This window comes from Centropristis striata, chromosome 21 (genome assembly GCF_030273125.1).
Source record: "Centropristis striata isolate RG_2023a ecotype Rhode Island chromosome 21, C.striata_1.0, whole genome shotgun sequence".
Classification (NCBI taxonomy): domain Eukaryota; kingdom Metazoa; phylum Chordata; class Actinopteri; order Perciformes; family Serranidae; genus Centropristis; species Centropristis striata.
Window position 1 is genome coordinate 10,711,053 of NC_081537.1, and position 20,174 is coordinate 10,731,226.

Here is a 20,174-nt window from a genome sequence, read left to right on the forward strand (position 1 = left end):
CTACCAGGGGGTGACAGCCTGTAAATATATGCTGCCTGAGAGGCTAGACACAGGGCGAAAATAACGGCCGCAAACATTTTAGGCTCAAGCTGCTCTGATTGGTTGAGTCGCTTGTTCTTAAGCGGTGCGATTGGTCGATTTCACTTCCGTTTCAGCGTCATCTCAACGGAACTTTCAAACGGGGCCTGCCGTCATTTCCTGAATATAAAACGGAAACTGGCGAGTCCACGAAATAGAGAAAAGCGAGGAGAGGTGATGCTTGGACGAGTGAATTATCAAATAACTTAACAAAAATACTAAGGAACTGCTTTCCGTTGCTTACTATTGTATAGCGCTGTCGACGGAAGAGCCACAACAATGTCTGCCCAAGCTCAAATGAGAGCTTTGCTCGACCAGCTGATGGGGACAGCAAGGGACGGTGAGTTGATGTAGCAGGCTAGCTGAGCTAGCTGGCTAGCCAAGATGGAGCCATGCTGCGGCTGGCTTGTGTTGCTGTGTGATGGACAGACCTGCATGAATGGATGTAATACTGCAGAGGGCTGTGTAGAAAAAACAGTAACGTTAGATTAAAGTAGCCTTTACAAACTAACTTTAGGATTTAATGTTTGTATCCATATAGGTTAATTTTCATTTATGAGATCTCTCAGGTTTCGTTTTAGTTTCGCCTTGAACATTTTTAGCATTTTCGAAATTCCTAGCCAGTAGCTAATTTAGCTAACGCTACCGTGCTACCTAGCATTGAGCGATGTGCAACAATTGATCAAGCCCTGGCATTTATCCACCTCTTACAAATTCATCAAATTCAGTCGTAGTTGATATACATTTAAATGACACACATGGTGAACGTCGCATAGTTATTACTAAACGAGCCTTAATGGCCTGTATTATTACTCAGCTGATACATTTGACGATTGCTAGCGTCATAATGTGAGAAGGCTAATGCATAAGAATAAGCATTGGTATCAATAGCTCAACGCACTAATACTATTGAGTACTATTAACAGAAGTAGTAAGAGCTTTAAAATTAAAGTATAAGTATCTGAAGTAAAAAGCCTCAATTGCCATAAGACTGGCCCCTGTCAGTGTTATTATATTTCTTGGTTATTAATTGTATTAGTATGACTATTATGTACTGTGTGTGAGCAGCATTTTCCACTATTTTACACTGGACATCTTGCATTTTAAGCAGATGACATATTTTTTTGTAAGTAAAATCTAAATTTGTCAAATAACATGCAACTACAGCTGTCAGATACATGTAGACAGTAAAACATTTAATATAATTATGAAGTTGCATAAAATGGAAATATTCAAGTGAGGTAACAGTTCATACTTTATTTTCCTAATCAGCCTTTTACTTAAAGTCTAATGTCTATATAGATAATAATGTTCTTTCGGTTTGTTCCAGAGTCTATATTAAGTAGAACAAACTGTACCTGCACCACCACTACTGCTTATTTACATAAATATTAATGAAGTTAAGAGTGGTATCTATGTGACTAAGCTCTGGCGTGCTGAAATACAATTTTAGTAATTGCTTTAATCCATTTGGATACAAACATTAAAAGGTAACCCAGCTGTCAAGTCTGATTTTCACGGGCAGAAATAACAGCTTATTGCTGCCCTGCCATTTTATAAATGAGAGGTTCATGCTGACAGTTGATTGAATGCAACTACAGCCCTGTGGATTATCTTTTTAAAAGTCTGAAAAGTAAGAGTGAATTTGTGTGGTGAGCTTGTGGGTGTTTGTGTGTTGAGATTGATATAAAATTCTTCCCATACATTTGTTGCATACAAACTGAACAATTGTGGCCCCTTTATTTTATTCATTAAGGTTCAGTGTATCTTTGCCAGCCTACAACAATCTGCAAAGGAGTTGCAGAAAAGCCTCATGTTCATCGAGCCGTGAGTCACACATAATTTTTAAAGCTGTTATAATGAATATCCAAACCATTTGTTTGCCTTCCGGAACTTATTGTAGCTTTTTTTTAATCACACAAATGGGTATATCTTCAGTGGCACTAGAATAACAATTTGGAGTAGTATTATGCAGCTTGAGCTAAGACGTCTGGTCGCGCAGAATCCAAACGAGCAGTTCGTCTGTTTTTCAGAAGGCAATTTTTAGCAATCATCGAGAGAGAGAAAAAAAAAAAAGAAGAAAAAAACTTTGCACACATCATTTACAATCTGACTTGTGTATGACTCCCAACTTCTTACTACAGGTATGGGCAAGAAAACTGTTCCCATTTATACTTTTCTACAGCGGGTTTAAAATTCTGCAGCTGAGGTCTTGAAGATGCAGAAGGGTACAGTATGTGGTGCAAATCGCAGTGTGTATAAACTAATTTTTTTCCTTGGATTTCTTTTATATTTTTGTTTTTGAATTTATTTTCAATGTTTCATATTTGTTAAAGGTTTGGCTGGAACATTTGTGTGAAATGTTTACATTTCTTATTATAATCTTGAGAGCAGTCCTTCCTGCATAGTACCTCTGTTAGACACTAGTTAATTGAAACACACATTTGTAGTTATTTACCTGTTTTCCACCCCTATTCGCTAAATCTCGTAATGCTCCACATTTACATAATGGACATTGAGCCTTATCGCAAGTTAAACTGAGTTAAGGCTAACATCGCCATATTTTTATTGAGGCTTGGGTAAGGTAAGCACCAAAAATAAACAGGAAGTACCATATACATGCAGAGCCCCATGTAACTTCTTCAGTTTGACACATAAGTGGATAATAAATGCAATCCAACAGAAGCACAGTATTTATTTAGTGGTAAATATGTTACACCAATAAAGTATATGTGACACTTCAACAATTGGTTTTCACCCATTTAGGTGGACACACAATCCTTGAATGCAGTTATAGTGACATATCTGCCCATTTAAAGTTGTGCATTTACTGTAATGTTTATTAATCACTGGATACCTCGCCCGTGATAACAAATATGTGAGGTCTTTCTCACTGGTTGTTTTTCTGGACTGTTGCAGGCGATGAGACGAGACAGAGGGTCAAGTTCACTGACGATCGAGTCTGCAAAAGTCATCTTTTAAACTGCTGTCCACATGACATCCTGTCTGGAACTGTAAGTGCCCTGCTTTTTGGGTCTGACTGCTCAAAATTATTGCAGTATCTGTTTCACAAGAGAAAAACAAAACCATGCACTACAAGCATTCTCAAACCATTTGATATCTCCTTCACATGTGCATGCAGTTTGACTCATGTCTATTGTGTTCTTGTGATAGCGTATGGACCTGGGAGAGTGCACGAAGATCCATGACCTGGCGCTTCGGGCCGATTATGAAATTGCTTCCAAGGAGAGAGATCTGTTCTTTGAGCTTGATGTAAGTGATGTCATATTATAAATAATGCAGTGTTGTAGATCATTAACTGTTGGTGTTTGGTGTGGAGGTGCAGGGCAGAAAAAAACGCTATACATCTGCTGTTGCTTCTCATGTTAAAGTAAAACGTTAACAGTGACAATGTTTCAGCTGACGTCATATAGCATGACCATAATAACTGCACTGTTTCCAAATTCTTATATCGGCTATTTTTAACAGCTCCTGTGAAAATGTACTTTTCGTTTCTATGGTGGGTAGCAGATAGTGGCTCATTCATATGCAGTGCCATTTAAGTTAATATTAAATATATAGAAGAATATGCATGTTAAATGTATGGATATAAATTCATTTTTTTTTTTTTATTGACCTTTTTTATTTTTAGTGCTTCATTTATTTATTTCATGTACCGTATTAATTTATATATTTTAATAAAACTGACTTAAATGGCATTCCATACATTTCATCGCCCTTAATGATGCTGCAATGCAGCTTTTCACTAAAACCACAAAACAACCTCTGTTTTAGACAACATGAGCCTCGTTTGTTTTGTATGATTTGGATCAAAAAATGTTGATGTAAATGCAGAGGTGATTGAATTAGCATAGTCTTACTAAAAGTTTCCTTATGTGTGTATATTTAACAATCTACCAAGTTGCATATTTTAGTCTGTTTTTGTGTTTGAACATTTTTCTCTCTTCAAAAGGCGGTGGATCACCTGGAGTCATTCATCGCTGACTGTGACCGGAGGACAGAACTGGCCAAGAAGCGCCTGGCTGAAACCCAAGAAGAGATCAGTGCTGAGGTCGCAGCAAAGGTGAGCGACAAAAGATTAGTAATTGAGGACATTGTGACTCCCATGCATTGCTGTCATACTTGATAACTGTATTTACAATATATACGATAAAAGTATTGGATGTAAATTGTGTTTGTGCCGTGTCGCAGGCAGAGAAAGTTCATGAGCTGAACGAGGAAATTGGGAAGCTCCTGGCCAAGGCTGAGCAGCTCGGAGCTGAGGGCAACGTTGACGAGGCCCAGAAGGTTCTGCAGGAAGTCGAGAAAGTCCGCACTCGGAAGAAGGATGCAGAGGTAAGGGGAAAAGTTTTTTGGAGGTTGTAATATTTTTGGGATGATACAGTGCTTTGCCTTCATATAAATGATTCTGTCCTTATCGCTTAATACATCTCTTGTTTTTCTGTCTCCTCAGGAAGAGTACAGAAACTCCATGCCAGCCTCCAGCTTCCAGCAGCAGAAGCTTCGGGTGTGTGAGGTGTGCTCCGCTTACCTGGGCCTCCATGACAACGATCGCCGTTTGGCCGACCATTTCGGTGGGAAGCTTCATCTGGGCTTCATCCAGATCAGAGAGAAACTGGACCAACTAAAGGTACGCGCAGCCGCACGTAGACTATAAATGAGTGACATGGTTCTGATTATTAGGGAAAAATTTGGTCATAAACTGTGTGAAAGATGGTTTTACCTCTAATTTTTTATGCGTTTTCATTTTGATCAGAAAACTGTGGTCGACAAGCAGGAGAAAAGGAACCAGGAGCGCTTGAAGAGACGAGAAGAGAGAGAGAAAGAGGAAAGGATGAAGAAGAGGTGAGTGCACACATTGAATGGATTGTCCCAGGGTTGATATCGCTCTGCATCTTCACAGTAGTGTTCCTTATGTATTCAAATCCAAGTATTCACATTTTGGTCGAAGTATGCATGTTTCAGTGCCAAAATGCTGCTTTTAAATACCGTTTTTTAAAGACTTTTTCCTCAGAAATATAGGTTTGTGAATGATGATGCTGCTACATATGTCCTTGTCTAAAGCCAGTGTATTACCTACAGTCACTTAGATGGTGGTTGGCACGCTCCCAGTTTGGAGAAGCAGAGTACCGACACAGAAGATAAGCAAAGTACTGCTGTGGGCAACTAAAGTCAAACTATAATACAATAGTGTTCAATATAATAACAGTCCAATGTGACTAACCAGATTAATCCAGGTTTTTAGTATATTTTTTATTGCTACATGGCAAACAAGGTACCAGTAGGTGCAGTAGATTCTCAGAAAACCAACAAGACCCAGCATTCGTGATATGCAGCTCTTAAGGCTGTGCAATTGGGCAATTAGTTAAAAGGGGTGTGTTCAAAAATATAGCAGTGTCTGCCGTTGACTTTACAAACACAAAACAATTTTGTACAAACTTTTTTGTTGAGCAATCCTGTGATTACTAAACTAATATTTAGTTGTATGACAACTGCTTCACATCTGTGTGGCATGGAGAAAATTTAGCAATAAAAAATATACTCAAAACCTGGATTAATCTGGTTAGTCACATTGGACTGCTATTATATTGAACACTACTGTAAATAACAGATCAAGACAATATTCCTTTTTTTTGTCTGAGTCTGGTGGCTTTGAAGAGTGTGATATGTACTGGTATGTAGGGAGGCAGCAGCAAGACTTATTTTAGCTACCTCACAAAAATAAATCAGTATCAGTTTAAGTATAAACTATATTTAGAATATTTACACTGCCTCTCTTTGCTGTCAGACATTTTACAACTGGGAATTCTTCCCACCTTTAAAATCCCGGTGACATTTATGGAAATCCATTTGTTGTACGACATGTATGCTTCACTTTTCAAACTTTTGATTTTGCTTATTTCATAGGACCAGATCACGGAGCAGAGAGCATAGAAGGTAAGGAAGATGCTCGGTCTACCCACTTTAGAAACCAATCAGTTGTTCTGATTAAAGACTATCCAAGATAAATTATAACTTACACGTCAACTCTTATTTTTGATCAGATCCCGTTCTCGCGACCGCAGAAGGAGGCGATCACGCTCCACATCACGAGACAAGCGCCGTTCTCGCTCGCGCTCCAGGGAGAGGAGGAGGAGGCACCGCAGCCGCTCCCGCTCCCGCAGCCGAGGACACCGTCACAGCCACGAGCAGAGCTCCAGACACAAGTAAGCACACAGCAGAGCTCACACACTTCACACCAAGCCCCTGCAGAATGTAACTGCCAGTATCTGTGTCTGTATCTCCAGCACATTTATCCCTGTGTGCATGTTTGAGATCTGATGTTTCATATTTGATTGCATCACTCAGCATAACAAAACTGCTTGAAAAGGGTGATTAAAAAGAAACAATTACCGTATTAATTTAATTACGAAAGGCTAAATACATATAAATGTGAATTTATTAACATTAATTATTAATTAATAATTAAATATTAATTATTATTATTAATTAACACAAAATTACCATTGCTTTGGTAAAAAAAAAAATGTTTGTTTAATTTGGGGGAAAATTCATTCTTTATCTTGCCTCTAAATTTTAGACATTATTTTGAAAGGGGAAAGCGCATTACATTTCTTTATACCAAAACGAGGGAAAAGTGTGAACATTTCTATTTACTAACCAGCTCTTTCATTAGTTCAATAATTTAGACAGTCTTTTTAAAAAACAAGAATGGTGTTTCATAAGAAAAACATCTTGAATATTATTTTACTGTCAAAACAAACAGTAAAAATAAATAAAAGAGAAAAAAATTAATGTCAACATTGAATAAACTCCCACTGAAGCTTATAATTGGGTTCTTTACTCAATATTCTTTTTTCGCTTCACTAAATATCACGTACGTTATCGTCCCCCAGGTCGTCCAGGGACCGAGAGCGCTCATCCAGAGACAGGTCACGGGAGCGGGACAGGCGGGACGGTATGAACGGCAGGTCAGACTCCCGCCGGGCAGACGACAGGGACATGGGAGACCTCTGAAGACCAAACTCCATCCACCACAACACACGGCGTCCTCCTGTCTCTCTCACCTGTCTGTCCATTTATAATAACCCTAATGTCACACACGGTCCTTGCCTTGACCCGTGTTCTCCCGCCTGCCTCCTTTCTTTGCTTTAACGGTTATTGCAGCCGCCCCAGAGTGTACACAAACCCTGAAATATTGTATGGATAAAAATATGCTAGCATCCAGATATATCAGATTGTGTTTGGATAAAGGGGGGAGTTAGTTATTGATCAGTAGTGGAGTGTATTGTAATACCCACATCTGTGATTTGGTGGCTGTCTGTATCCAATACATCCCATGTTGTCTTATAAACTGCCCTGAAATGATTCCAACAGGAAAAGCAAACATAAACAGATGGTCTGCTGGACTGAAGAATAAAGTGTAACTGATCCATATTCTTTTATTATTAACTGATGGTCTTTTTATACAGAATCTGTCCGTATGTTGTGGCCTGAAAAGCCTCGTCCTATCAAGAAGTCGTTCTTTTCCATCTCTCTCTGAAGAGTTCTTCTCACCAGCTCCTCCTAACTGCAGGAGTTGTTCGCAGCAGAGTGCAGTTCATGAATGTCTCCACATTTTTGTCTTTTGTCCAGTACTTAGTTTGCAAAAAGCCCAGTTAGTTTGTTTTTTTAGAAACCCAAATAAAAACCAAGAGGTTTAAAGTGTTAGTATCAACTTTGTTTCTCATTGCTCACTTTTTTTAAATTAAGTTTTATTTTATGCTGCCGGTAGTGAAGGGAGTCTGTTTGATTGAGAGTGGGCCAGTATAGTAAGTAAATGCTTTTTATGAATTGTATTGGTGGCAAGTGTCTTGTTTTATCATTTGTTTCCATCTTTATTTCTTTTATTTAAAATAAATTGTAACTTCCCAGGATTGTGTCGGCATATGAAGCAGGAATGATAAATTGGACACTCAGTGCTATAACTGTACATACCTTTTATTAGTCTTTATCTTTTCACCCAATTTGGACAAATTCCTCTGAAGAGATTTATTATTGCAAACAGATTTTAATGGATGCATTGCTTTACCTAATGTGCGAAGTCATATCTGTTTATGTTTTGCTGGAAATCTTTCTTTAAAGTCTCAATTAAAATAAAATAAAAATCACCACTTCAGTTTTTATTGTTTGCCGAACTTTGGTTGAATTATTAGACAAGTTTCCTACAAATAAAGATAAATACATTTCATTAAGTTAGTCCTTGACTGCTATGCGGAAGTGAGACAGAAGAAAACTATTCACATTAAAATCAACAAAGTACATTACAAATAGTGTTCTTTAATGTTAAAATATTGAATTTGCTCAGCGCCTGCTTCCATTAAAAGCTTTATTTTCTGCCAAAATACTTTGGCTTTAACATGAAATAATCCTGTCACAACGGCCCTTATAGCATGATAACATGATAGATGCTCGAGTCACTGTCACATGGTGGTTTTCTGGTGAATGAAATTAATAATTCAGGAATTCACTCTGAGGTGACAACACGATCCTTCATCTGAATCTCTTTGTGATGTGGACACCTGCTGCTCACAATGTGCTGCTCTCCAGTTTCAGATCCACCTTCATTTTCTGTTTCTCCATGACGGCTTCCAACTCCGTGGCCCTTCTGGCGTCCTGTAGAGAGAAGTGAGTTAGGGCCAGATGAAGGTAAACAGCTCAGTGTTTTTATTAGAAAAACTGCTGTGTGGTTGTTCAAAGATCTGCTTATACTTGGTATTTCAACAGGTTTAAAAGTGTTCAAGTCACCTACAAGACTGAATAGTGATCTCTAAATACGATCCATTAATGACACAACTACCAAACAGAAACTATATTCAACATGCAGCTTTTAAAGTAACTCACAAAACAGTCACAATAAACTGACTCACAGTAGATAGTTTATCAGTCAAAAAGGAACATTTCATGCTTACAGCATAAATTGTAGAAAATGTTCTGACTCCAGCTAAATTATGTTAATAGTAACCAGGTTGCCATTAAAACATTTTTTAATTTACCTCCAGCAGTGCTTTCTGCACAGTGAGCTGGCTGTACACTCTGGCGCCCTCATCTGGAATAACAGCTCTGAGCTCCTCCTTGTTGAGGGAGAAGAGCTGGGCGCCTGTCAGCACTCCCAAACATGACACCGTCCTGAGGGAAAAGAATTACAAATGACTCCAAAGTCACAATCTAAACAGTTAAGATCCTCCTCTTATTTATTTCCTTTTCAGCTGTTTTTAAGTATCTTAACAGTCCAACTTTTAGATTTTTAAATCAAAAAATGTTTTTAAAAAAGTCCTTGAGTCCTTATCAGTCTTTAAAAAGAGACTAAAGACTCTTCTTCAGTCTCTTCTAAAGCTCTTTACTGAACACCATCACTTGATCTACACAGATGAGAATGATGAATAAAATAAAACTGTTCGCACTGGCCGCTTGCATGACCTAAAAGCACTTACGTCCTAATGGACTCAAACTTAACCAATGGCACTTATTCTTGTGTTGTTTCTTGACTTCATCTTTGCTTGTGTTGTATGAACTCTCAAATGTACGTGTTCGGATAAAAGCGCTAAAGGACATTGTAGTCAAAGTCAGGATTTCTTTGGCCTAACAGTGTCGATTTTTACCAACAATTAATTGTAGAATGGTTCAAAGCAAAGCTGAATAACTAACTTTCTACTAGCTAAGAGCGATGCAAGACGTCTCCAGCTGACCACTTGTGTTTGGATTTCATTACTACCTACGCCACTTCCGCTAGAAGGTGAAATTGCCCTACGCACATTTATTACGTAGGTTTAACAACAACTCGAGTTGCTATTTATTATCTTGCTGGCAATACCCTCCTACAGCTCGGTAATGATATGAGTCGTCAAATTTTCTTTGGACTGGATCTTCTGCTCAAATCAAGATTAAACATCTGGTTTCACTTACACCCCAACCACCTACATCAGTGTTTCTCTCCTTTTTTACGATTGTTGCCACTCTGTCATCAAAACGACCACCTCACGGCCTGCATTGATGACATTACGTTCTTGTCGGGGATGCAATGGCGTTCACATTACAAAACATGTGATCAAATTGGTCGTAGACCACATCTGGTTTGAGTGATCTGATAATGCGGTTTGGTTCTTGTGTAAACGGGGTCTAACTGCAACCTAAGCTAAGGTTAGCCATCTAGCTGTGGCTTAGCTATGCGACATGGATGTGGCGTTGCTTGCTTTCTGACGTTAGCTGACAAACAACAAGCTAGTTAATCTTGTGAATCAATGAGGGTTTTACGAAAATTGCACATGGTACCTTTAAAGGGACAAGGTCATTTATGTTGACTTTTTAATGATCAAATAGCATTAAACAGGGAGCATTCCCAGTGTGTAATCAGCATGTGGTGAATCTGGTCATTAGTCAATAATCGTGATGCTACTCACGGTTCACTGAAGCCTTTCCCTCGGAGCCACTCGGCCACCTCGTCTGGAGGAGAGTGGTAGTCCAGAGGCACAGAGGTCTCTGAGGAGCGAGGGATGACCAGAGGTTTGTTTAGATTGCTCTTTCCATTGGTCAGCCTCTGGAGCAGCTCGTCGTTCACCATCATGACTGAAAACGTTAAAAGGGACATAATTACATAATTAATTACATGTTAATGGAGCTTTTTGGTGTACAAGTGGATTATATAAGGAGACTGTTTGTTTTCCATTCCAGTGTTTGTGATTCTAATCTGTAAAACACATAGTATAGGTAGACAGTCTGGAACATTATACCTCCCTATATTCAAACTACCTTATCACAGCATGTACGTGACACACACACATCTACACAAACACATAGTTTGGTACCTTTATTATCTGGGTCCTCTGCAGCTGCTATGTGTTGGCTGTATGGCGGTAAGCTGCGTGGGCGCTGGGGGGAGTGGGTTGGGGCCTGGGGTGGAGCAGGAGGGCTGGGTGGGACTGCAGAGAAAGTCTTGGCCAGTGTAGGGGGAGCTGGAGCCTGTAGGAATGAGGAGTGGGGAGAAAAATCACACTGGAATTCACTCAGGTATGCACAGGTGAGAGCATTCCTCTAAGGCATGTGTGATTTGTGTGTGTGTGTGTGTGTGTGTGTGTGTGTGTGTCTTACACTGGGGGGTCTGTTGGTGACAGGGCTGTCTATGTGAGTTAAAGGTTCCAGAATGTTGAAGGGAACGAATCCGATCTGGTTGAACCGATTACGAACCTTCCACCAGCGTTTGGATGATTCAACTACCTGTCAGACGGAGATGTTTCTGTCAGTAAGTGCTTCATAATGTGTTCCTGAAGCACCACAAACATGTTTTGACTTCATTACCTCGAGTGTCTCCCCCTGCTGCACTGAAAGCTCACTGCTGTTCCTGGCTATGAAGTCATAAGTGCAACTGTAGATTCTGTCCGGCTCTGGTGAGAGCGTGCTGCCGTCTCTGAGAGGAGAGGAGACATTATTATGTGGTCAGAGGGGGAAACTGGAGCAGCCGATCGATTTGCTTCCTACAGATCACTTACATTTCATCGCTGACATGGATGTCTGAAGGTACACCTGGCTGATGCTGCTGCAAAGAAAAACAGGTAAAAGTTCATCATACAGAGGGCTGGCTGACAAAATAAAAGACTCATACACAGGTTCTACAGCAATTATACATTTTCTCTTTTATGATTAAAAAATATATAAAGATAAAATAAGATGGCCTTATTTTGAGCCTTATACATTTTGTGTTACACCCTAACAGGGTGTAACATTTTGAGCTAAATTAGCCTTAATCCTCTGCTAACCTTCTACACATAAACAGAATTTTTATAACTTATTAACTGTTTAAAAAAAAAAAAAATTGGACCAACTTAATAATTTAGCCAAACAGTGTGGAACTTGTTCCCTCCAAGAAAAAAGTAAATTGCTGGGATTGACTGAGTTTAACATGGCTTATATAATATTAATTTATAGTTTTATAGAAGTTCATAACTTTGCACCACAGACATGGAAAAAGAGTATGTATCAAAAAAAGGTCAGTGTCGTGTTTACTGTGTATTATTCTGTGTTTTATGTGATAGAAAATACCTTAATCAATCATTTAAGCCTTGTGTTATACATTGTTGCCATATATTAAGGAAAATATGAAGAAGAAATGTTGCTGCATCAACAATTATTTCAGCACAGGCAAACACAGTCATTAGAAAAATACTACTGCTACTACAGCTGAGCTACTACTCGTAGTATTAAAACTACATACTGTTTTTAGCACTAGTGACAGAACAGTGAGGTGAACTCTAAAGAGCAGTGTTTGTTTTTTCGTGCTTGATATTTACGTGTCTGTTATCATGTTCAACCTCTGTGTTGTACTTGTACACACATGTTTTGAGTGCTCGTCTCTTTTGACACACAAAGGAGGCGAGTGTCTAATTGTATCACGTGCAGGTATTTTGTACCTCTTGTTTTACTCGGAGGGTTTCATGTTTGTGCTGTGACTCAACCGGATCCTCCCAAACCTGCCCGTCTGCCCCCGTGGCTTCCGGTTTCCAACCGTCTAAGAACACAGGAGTGTAGGGAGCTACAGGCCCTCTGAGCTGAGAGCTGAGAGAGCACACAGAGTCACTTCATTCATCCTCATTGCACTTGGGTTTTACTTTACAGTTTGACCAAAACAATGATTGCTGTTAAACTGGGTTTCATGCAGCTTTTGGAAGTTAAAACCAATGCTTACATATAGGATTTAAGGCTGCCAGCAGCCACTATTTCTGCCATATATACACACATTAAACCATTCTAAAGATCACATATTGTAAAAAGTAAGATTTGCATGTCTTCTTTAATTATAAATCAGATATAGGTGCTATATAAATACTGTGAAAGTATCAAAATAATCAATCCATGGAGAAACACAAACAGCCTGTATCACGAAACTGTCCTTTTAAACGAGCTGTCGAAACTTCTGTAAGGTTGTGATGTCACAACTATACTATATATAAACAGATAGAAAGTGCCAGTACAGTGCCTGTACAGTCATTATCTGACTGCAATGATGGTACAGAGATAACAACAGTACAAATCAGAGCAGACTTGGATTTTTTTCTGGAAGGGGACTTAAAGAGACAGGCACTAAAACTAAGCATTTCAGACAGAGGGAGGATACAGGTATATTCAGACAGTATGAGAAAAAATGTTTTTCTTTTTACATTGAAGCATGTAAACTACAAGTATGAACCTGAAAATTAGCAGTCCAGTCTGCTCTAATTGATCAGTGTTTCCTTGTCTTCCTCATTTTAACTCTTGGTGTTTCTGCGCCATCATTGCAGCCAGGGAATGACTGCACTGTAGCAGCACTTTCTACCTACATATAGTATATTTTTGACATCCCAAACATACAATGTCCTGATGGCTCATTTAAAGGCACAGTTTATTTCACAATATTAATATAGCACCTTTATAGTAACTCTAACTTTTTATAATATGAGACCTTTGTGAAATTCCACTTTTACACTGGCAGACCCATCGATTGTTGGTACTGACCGTGGCAGCGTCCAGTTGGGACCCAAAGACGTCCACAGCTGCCTCTCCTCCTCGCTCAGGTTGTCTTGTAGCAGGGAGACAGCGGAGCTAGTCAGGGCGGGGCTAGACACTGATGCTCCGAGAGCTGGTCCCCCTGTTGTTTTCACCATCTGTACACATTCAGAAAAGACAAAACCAGTGTTCGTAATCCCAGTCGGCAAAAATGAGGTCTGATAAGGAAAGTCTAAGAATTATTATTGCTTTAGAGCACAAACACACATAAAAGCCTAATGGATGCATCCACGCAAACATCCAATGCACTCACACAAAAAGAAAAATTCCATACAGGTATCAGAAATATGAGGCCGTTCAGGTGTGCCAGAATACACAAATCAAACACACCCATTCCACCCTTTGGTTCTCTTGGTGTGGACTAATTCATAACTCATTAACAGAGACACACCTGAAATTCCATGTCTGATGCTTCACATTATATTTTCTATTAGTTATTTTATCATAGATTTTTCTGCTTTTACAGAAAGTCACAAATGACCTACTTCTGACAACTGGAATACACCCGAGATGTTATTCAAATCTGCAGTCAGGGGACATCAATGTGGCCTTTCATGCAGCTCAGATCTAAACCAAATGTGGCAACAAGTGTGTACCAAGAATACATACCTGCATACAAATAGTGCCACGTAAACTGGACCAAAGAAGTGCAGAGTATTTGGAGTTTCTATTAGGCCATCAAACAAGGCACTGCCCTGTGTAAATACTGAGTTGAACCTGTAGTTTCTGTACTCTGACGACTTTCAGTTATTTTGACATGACACATGCTTGTTGCTTTTGTACACCCTTGTTCAATACCAGCTCAGGACATAATATGTGGATTTAGTCTCTGTGGTGTCACCCATTACAACATGTGAATCACAAGATAGCCACACCCTAAAGCATACACTATTTTATCATCTATTTTACTCTAAATGAGACTATATTTTAGAAAATGAGCATCATGCTGTTTTGAAGATTTAAAAGACTAATGATTAAGACTATATACTCATTGGTAAAATGTTTACCGAGGTAATAAATCAAGTGAGAAGTAGGGTAATTTCTCATACTTCTTTTTGACACCAATGGAGTTGCCCCCTGCTGGCCATTTGGAAAGAATGCAGGTTTAACGGACTTCCACTTCTGTTACCTTTAGGTAAATAATAAAAATAGCATCTCTTATATAACCTTATTACCATGGCAGTCTCCCACTGTTATTTACACCTCCCATATAGTAAATGGCATGCTGAGATATATTTTCAGATATTCATCATATCCTTGTCTGGCTTCTTTTTATGTGCACTGCTGTAAAAGATGAGGCCTCGTGTTTACAGCAATAGCAACAACAGGTGTTGCCCCTGCAGGCCAAACTGGTGTAGACACAGAGGTTATAACACTCACTATATCCAAAGGCTTGAATACATGGTGCACAAGCTCCTCAGATGAAGGATTGGCGATGGTTGACTTCAGACGGGCCTATAAAGAAATAACAATATTACTACAACATAGCACGTAAGATAAAGACAAAGAAAGAAATGTGACCTAACTGGATACACACCAACAGACTGAAGCAGTATTTGAATTTCTGGAAGATATCGATGAATTCCTCCTCTGGCGGAGGGCGGGCCTTTGCAGTGAGTAAATCATCTGTTCAGAAAATAAATCATGCATAGTGTTATTAAGGTATTAGCTGTGTTATTTTATAATATTCTCATCTGTCTCCTTTTTACCTTCAGCAGTCTGCTTTTTACTTTTCTTCTTTTTCTTCTTCCTCTGGTTCAGCACTGTTGCAGCCTCTGCAGTCTGCTGCAGCTTGCCCATGAAGTTCTCGATGTCATCGAAACAGTGATTGAGGATCCCCTGAGGAAATGAGAATCAGTTGTTACTCTGTTTAGATTTGAATTACAGCTAAAGGTGACTTAAAAGACATAAAGGTGACGGAGGAGACTTACCACTTCTCTCTCTGCTCGCAGGAAGGAGACATCAGGCCCGCCGTTCACACCGTTTGCTGTCGTAGAAGAGAGGAAGCGATTCGGTTCATCCATTTCCAATCAGTTCACTGGTCTTTGCTGCATTCTGAATCCCTGCCCCCTTTACCCTTGAAACCCACCCCCCTTATACACACACAAACACACAAAGCAATCTCTGTGCTCCCAAATACCTCTCTCTCTTCTTACATTCTCATCATGTCAAATCCCTACAAATACTTTTAAATTAAAAATAACTCTATTTTGTCTTACCTCTAGGTCCAGGGTAAGGTGGAGGGTTTACTGGTGGGGGGTTTGGAGCACGTGGCATGGGAGGGTTTGGGATTTCATAGGGGTCCGGCACCTCTCCCCCACTCCGAGGAGGCCTACAGGACGAGAGGTGAGTTTCAACCCTGCTGCTCTCTCACACAACAGGTAATGTGGACAACTTTCTTGTTGATGGTGGCAGCTGCAGTTCACTCAGCACAATAACACTTAAAGGGGAACTACGCCCATTTTCAAAAACAACACATGTCATTCCTCAGGTCTAAGACAGTCCAAAAATGCTGCTAAACATGAACGACTTTTTCCCCAAATTCACAAGCTAGAGTGGTAAAACTCAAATTTGTGATGTCATCAAGTACAAAGCCTGGAGCTGTCCCATAGATAATCAAATGTGTCCAAAAGATGATGAAGATAGATAACAAAGCATATGAGAATTTGGGTACATTTTCTGTTATAGAACTGGAAAGAGTGCAATAAAAGCTCATTTGGGAATAATTAAAAAAAAAATCCATTACCCATTCATTGTCTATGGACAGTGGTAGAATGTACCACTGTACATTTACAGTACTTTTACTCAAGTTCTGTACTTAAGTTAAATTTAGAGGCACTTTATTACTTTATACTGCTACTCCACTACAATATGAGGCAAATATTGTATTTTTTACTAGCTACTTTTTGCTGACAGCTTTAGTTACAGATCGAGATTTGACATGAAAAACATGATCAATTTAAAATGATTAGACATTTTTTTAATTAAACTTAAAGTAGTTAAAATGATCTTTGCCCTGACAACAGTAAAATGCTGCTTACATAAATTAATTAAAAAATGTATAATCCAGCCAAAATATAAAGAATATAAAAAACAAGTGAGGACATTATCCATTTTACTTTTGATATTATATATTTACGTACATTTTAATGCTGATACTTTTGTACTTTTACTGAAGTAAGTTTTGAATGCAGAACTTTTACTTGTTGTGGAGTAATTTTACAATATGGTAACAGTATTTTTACCTAAGTAAGGAATCTGAATTATTCTTCCACCACTGTCAATGGAGCAGCTCCATCTTTATACCTAATGACATCACAACTTATTTCTCTGGTTTCTGGCTTTTTGAGAGAGTAGGTCAAGTTCAAACAAACTGATTCAATTTAACTTTGCCACAGAAATAACACATTAGAACTCTTATTTTATTAGGTGTTCTACTTTAAAGAAGTCAAATGCACATTTGATTGCAGATAGGCTCATCCTCAAAACGATGCAACCTTGAAGCCACAACAGGTGAACAACTTTGATCAGTGAATCCAGCCAGACAACATACTCTTCTATCAATAGACATAATGTGATGCCTCTGTAATTCAATCCCACAGCCCTTATTCCACTCTGAAAGTACAGTAAACAGTCCGACCGTGCTTCTCATGACTATAGTCTACACTGCCACCAACAGTGTGCCTCAACCTCATTTCAAACAAATCAGCAAGCAGCAAGCTTTGTGTTTCTCAATGGGAAACACAAGGACGTGACCAAGCGTCTGTATGTTTGCTTACTCTTGCAAAATATGCAAATACATCAGAGTGCTGACGCAAACATTACAGTTGCTTTATTGAATCAAACGCAAAGCCCCAGCCGCCTGTCTGTCTTACCACATTACTGTCCTTCACTCGTCCTTTCTAAGAGAAAGTTTTTCAAAGCAGGTAATCCGTTCAGGCCTCAAATCCACACACCGGACACGGTCATCCCTCCTCCGCTCTCTCTGCTTTCTGTCACAATGGCCTTGTTATCTCTGTCACACCTTCCTAAGTTATTTGCAAACCGGTAAAACAGGTATTTCTCTCTCTCAGCTGTTTACCCTTTCCTCTCTCTCTCTCTCTCTCTCTCCCTCCCTCCCTCTCCCTCTCTCTCCAGACAGGTGGACCGTGACACCAGACTGCTTTGATTCAGTGGAAAATGTGACATAATGGCAGTAAAAAAAGGGGGAAATGCAAACAAATTAAAATGGTTGATCTGAATGGTCATGTATCGTCTGTCTTTTGTTCCCATTCAATGAGTGCAAGCACACACACAAAGACACACTAACTTCCATTAAAAACCACAATAAGCACACTTAAAAGCTCAAATTTTCATGAGGAACTCACATCAGATGAATGGTTTTCAGTTTCAAAGGTTTTATGAGAGCATTTTGTATGTTTATGTTCACAGATTTATGTGTTGATTTATGTGTCAGATTTTTGTTGTCTTGTGATCATGACATTCACAGTACCTGACGGAATCAGGGAGCTTCTTTCTCCGGCCGGAACCCGAGGAACCCGAAACTGCGCGTGCAATGTCGTCACAGATTTGTTCTGCCTGCGTGAATGAGAATCAGGAAGTGGCATCACTTGTAAAACCTGAACCGGGCTGACGATTCACAGTGACACACTGAGGGAGGCGGGACAGACTGAGGGAAGCTTCACAGGTGTTATTACTCACCTTTACAGTCTCACAGTTAAAAAACTGGATGTCCGGCTTCTGCTGGTCTGCACTTTGGCACACCAGCAGGAGAAGGGATGGGAAGTGTTTTTCTGTGTTAATGGCGTCGCAGCGGAAGATGGATTTGAAAGGGTACCTCTCCAGCTCATCCTGCACAAGCAGAGGAAACTGAATGTCACTGTGCATGCAAATATGACAAATCAAGTATGAAAATGTTTCAATCCACCACACAAATCTGATCTTCAAGTGAAACACTTTAGGCAAAAACATTCTGAGATTTGGGTTATTTTGCTTTCATAACAGGTTTTTTTCTTTCAAATTAAACAAGTAAAAAAACAAAAAACATTTAGGGGTTTATTTGTCTACACTTCTTCCAAAATTCACCAAAAGTTAGCATTAGATGCACAGTTTCTATATTTAAATATGACATTTTTAGAAAACTTGTCAGACAAAAGGTAAAGTTCTTAATGTACAACTAGGAATGTTTCATGGTGATATCTGTATTATCTTGTGAACTGTATGGACAATCCATATCTTGGAATGCTGTTTTCCCAAAATTCCTTTTTCCCCCTCATACCTTTCCAAAAATTTGGAAATCTACAACTTTTTCTGAAAAAGGAAACAAACAACTATAGTTTCAGTGCTTGAGTCTATGAGGTCGCCCCACCAATTGTACATTGGACGTACAAGAAAGACTTGCAACAAAAGATTAATCTAAGAAGTTTTGTGATTTGTTTTTTTTTTTGGATTGGACAGCACTTACAACTTTCCAGTTTAATTCCTATCAATATTCTGAAGGTTTTAACAGTGGGCGTTTCCTCAAATATCATACATTTTCTACAACATTTTATTCCAAACAACATGGCAAAAACATGTTTTATTTTGGTTGTTGGCAGTATTTTCTGATTTATGGATTGATTAAAAAACATAATTCCTTTCTTAAAAACCATAGTCTCTAATATGTCAACAAAATTAAACAATTTGGCTTTTTTTCAATCTTCAGATTCATCTTCTGGAAATATACTGTATGCATATTGTAACACATTTAATAATATGATTCCTCATTTCTATATTTAAACATGACATTTTAGTAAACTTGTATTAGAAAATAAATAAATGTCTTAATATACTTAATCAACTAGGGAAGTTTCATGGTGAAATCTACAGTATCAGGAAATATTTTGACCCTATTCACCTGAACTGTCTTGCCCTATTCGCTCACAACCTACAGGCTTGATGACCATCGTGCTTCATTTCTCACCTGGCTCTGAATGTCTCGGAGAAGAATGGCCTCCTCTCCCACATCAAGGAACATCTGTTGACTCCACAGCTTTTTGTTCTGCGCCAGGAAGGAGAGCCGTGCCTGTGCTTCCTCCACACTCTGCACATCCCCGTCCTGCAGTGAAAACGTCAGCAGGTGCTGTAAGCAGAGAGAGAAAAGTAAAGGATGAGGCCTTGAGAAAAAAAAATATTCTTTTATATATCACTCTGAGCAGAAGGTGTATATGAAGACTTACGTTTACAAGATATCTTGAGATGTTCGTCATCCTGCCTGCTGTGAGAAAGCAGAGCAGTTTAAGTCAGAGCAGCTTTCTATGAATGTACAGCTGGAGAGAGGCGTGTTGTCAAAGGACCTTTGATCCACTCACAAACAGTTCAACTGGTACTGATGTTGTTTTAAGGCAGGCAGCTAGTCCTTCTACAAACTAAGTCTTAACCACGCAAGTCATTTAGTTTCTCCCGTCCCCTCTTTGAGTCTACGTCAGCCTCTGCTTTGGATAACTTGCATTACGTTATGT

General features: G+C 39.1%; 2 protein-coding genes across 4 annotated transcripts; one reads left to right on the forward strand and one right to left on the reverse strand.

Annotated features, from left to right (window-relative positions):
• Positions 1-195: 195 nt before the first annotated feature.
• On the forward strand, positions 196-8,249 carry luc7l (LUC7-like (S. cerevisiae)). Of its 3 annotated transcripts, none has more exons than XM_059324595.1 (10): positions 196-418; positions 2,998-3,092; positions 3,253-3,351; positions 4,052-4,162; positions 4,291-4,434; positions 4,553-4,729; positions 4,856-4,944; positions 6,007-6,036; positions 6,144-6,305; positions 6,996-8,249. In XM_059324595.1, exons 1-10 carry the CDS (start codon positions 358-360, stop codon positions 7,114-7,116), a joined length of 1,089 nt encoding a protein of 362 aa, XP_059180578.1. In that variant the 5' UTR covers positions 196-357; the 3' UTR covers positions 7,117-8,249. The 3 variants fall into 3 exon arrangements, with proteins under 3 accessions (XP_059180578.1, XP_059180579.1, XP_059180580.1); XM_059324596.1 differs by having other exon boundaries at positions 265-418; positions 1,835-3,092; XM_059324597.1 differs by lacking the exon at positions 196-418 and adding an exon at positions 1,835-1,905.
• Positions 8,249-19,922, reverse strand: LOC131959932 (epidermal growth factor receptor kinase substrate 8-like protein 1). Its single transcript, XM_059325150.1, has 18 exons — positions 19,893-19,922; positions 19,637-19,795; positions 18,376-18,525; positions 18,167-18,252; positions 15,894-16,006; positions 15,606-15,661; positions 15,384-15,513; positions 15,212-15,300; positions 15,055-15,129; positions 13,624-13,772; positions 12,543-12,687; positions 11,625-11,671; positions 11,434-11,542; positions 11,227-11,352; positions 10,944-11,097; positions 10,539-10,704; positions 9,135-9,267; positions 8,249-8,754 (listed from the first exon to the last, which is right to left on the reverse strand). Exons 1-18 carry the CDS (start codon positions 19,920-19,922, stop codon positions 8,668-8,670), a joined length of 2,004 nt encoding a protein of 667 aa, XP_059181133.1. The 3' UTR covers positions 8,249-8,667.
• Between the last annotated feature and the right edge of the window lie 252 nt (positions 19,923-20,174).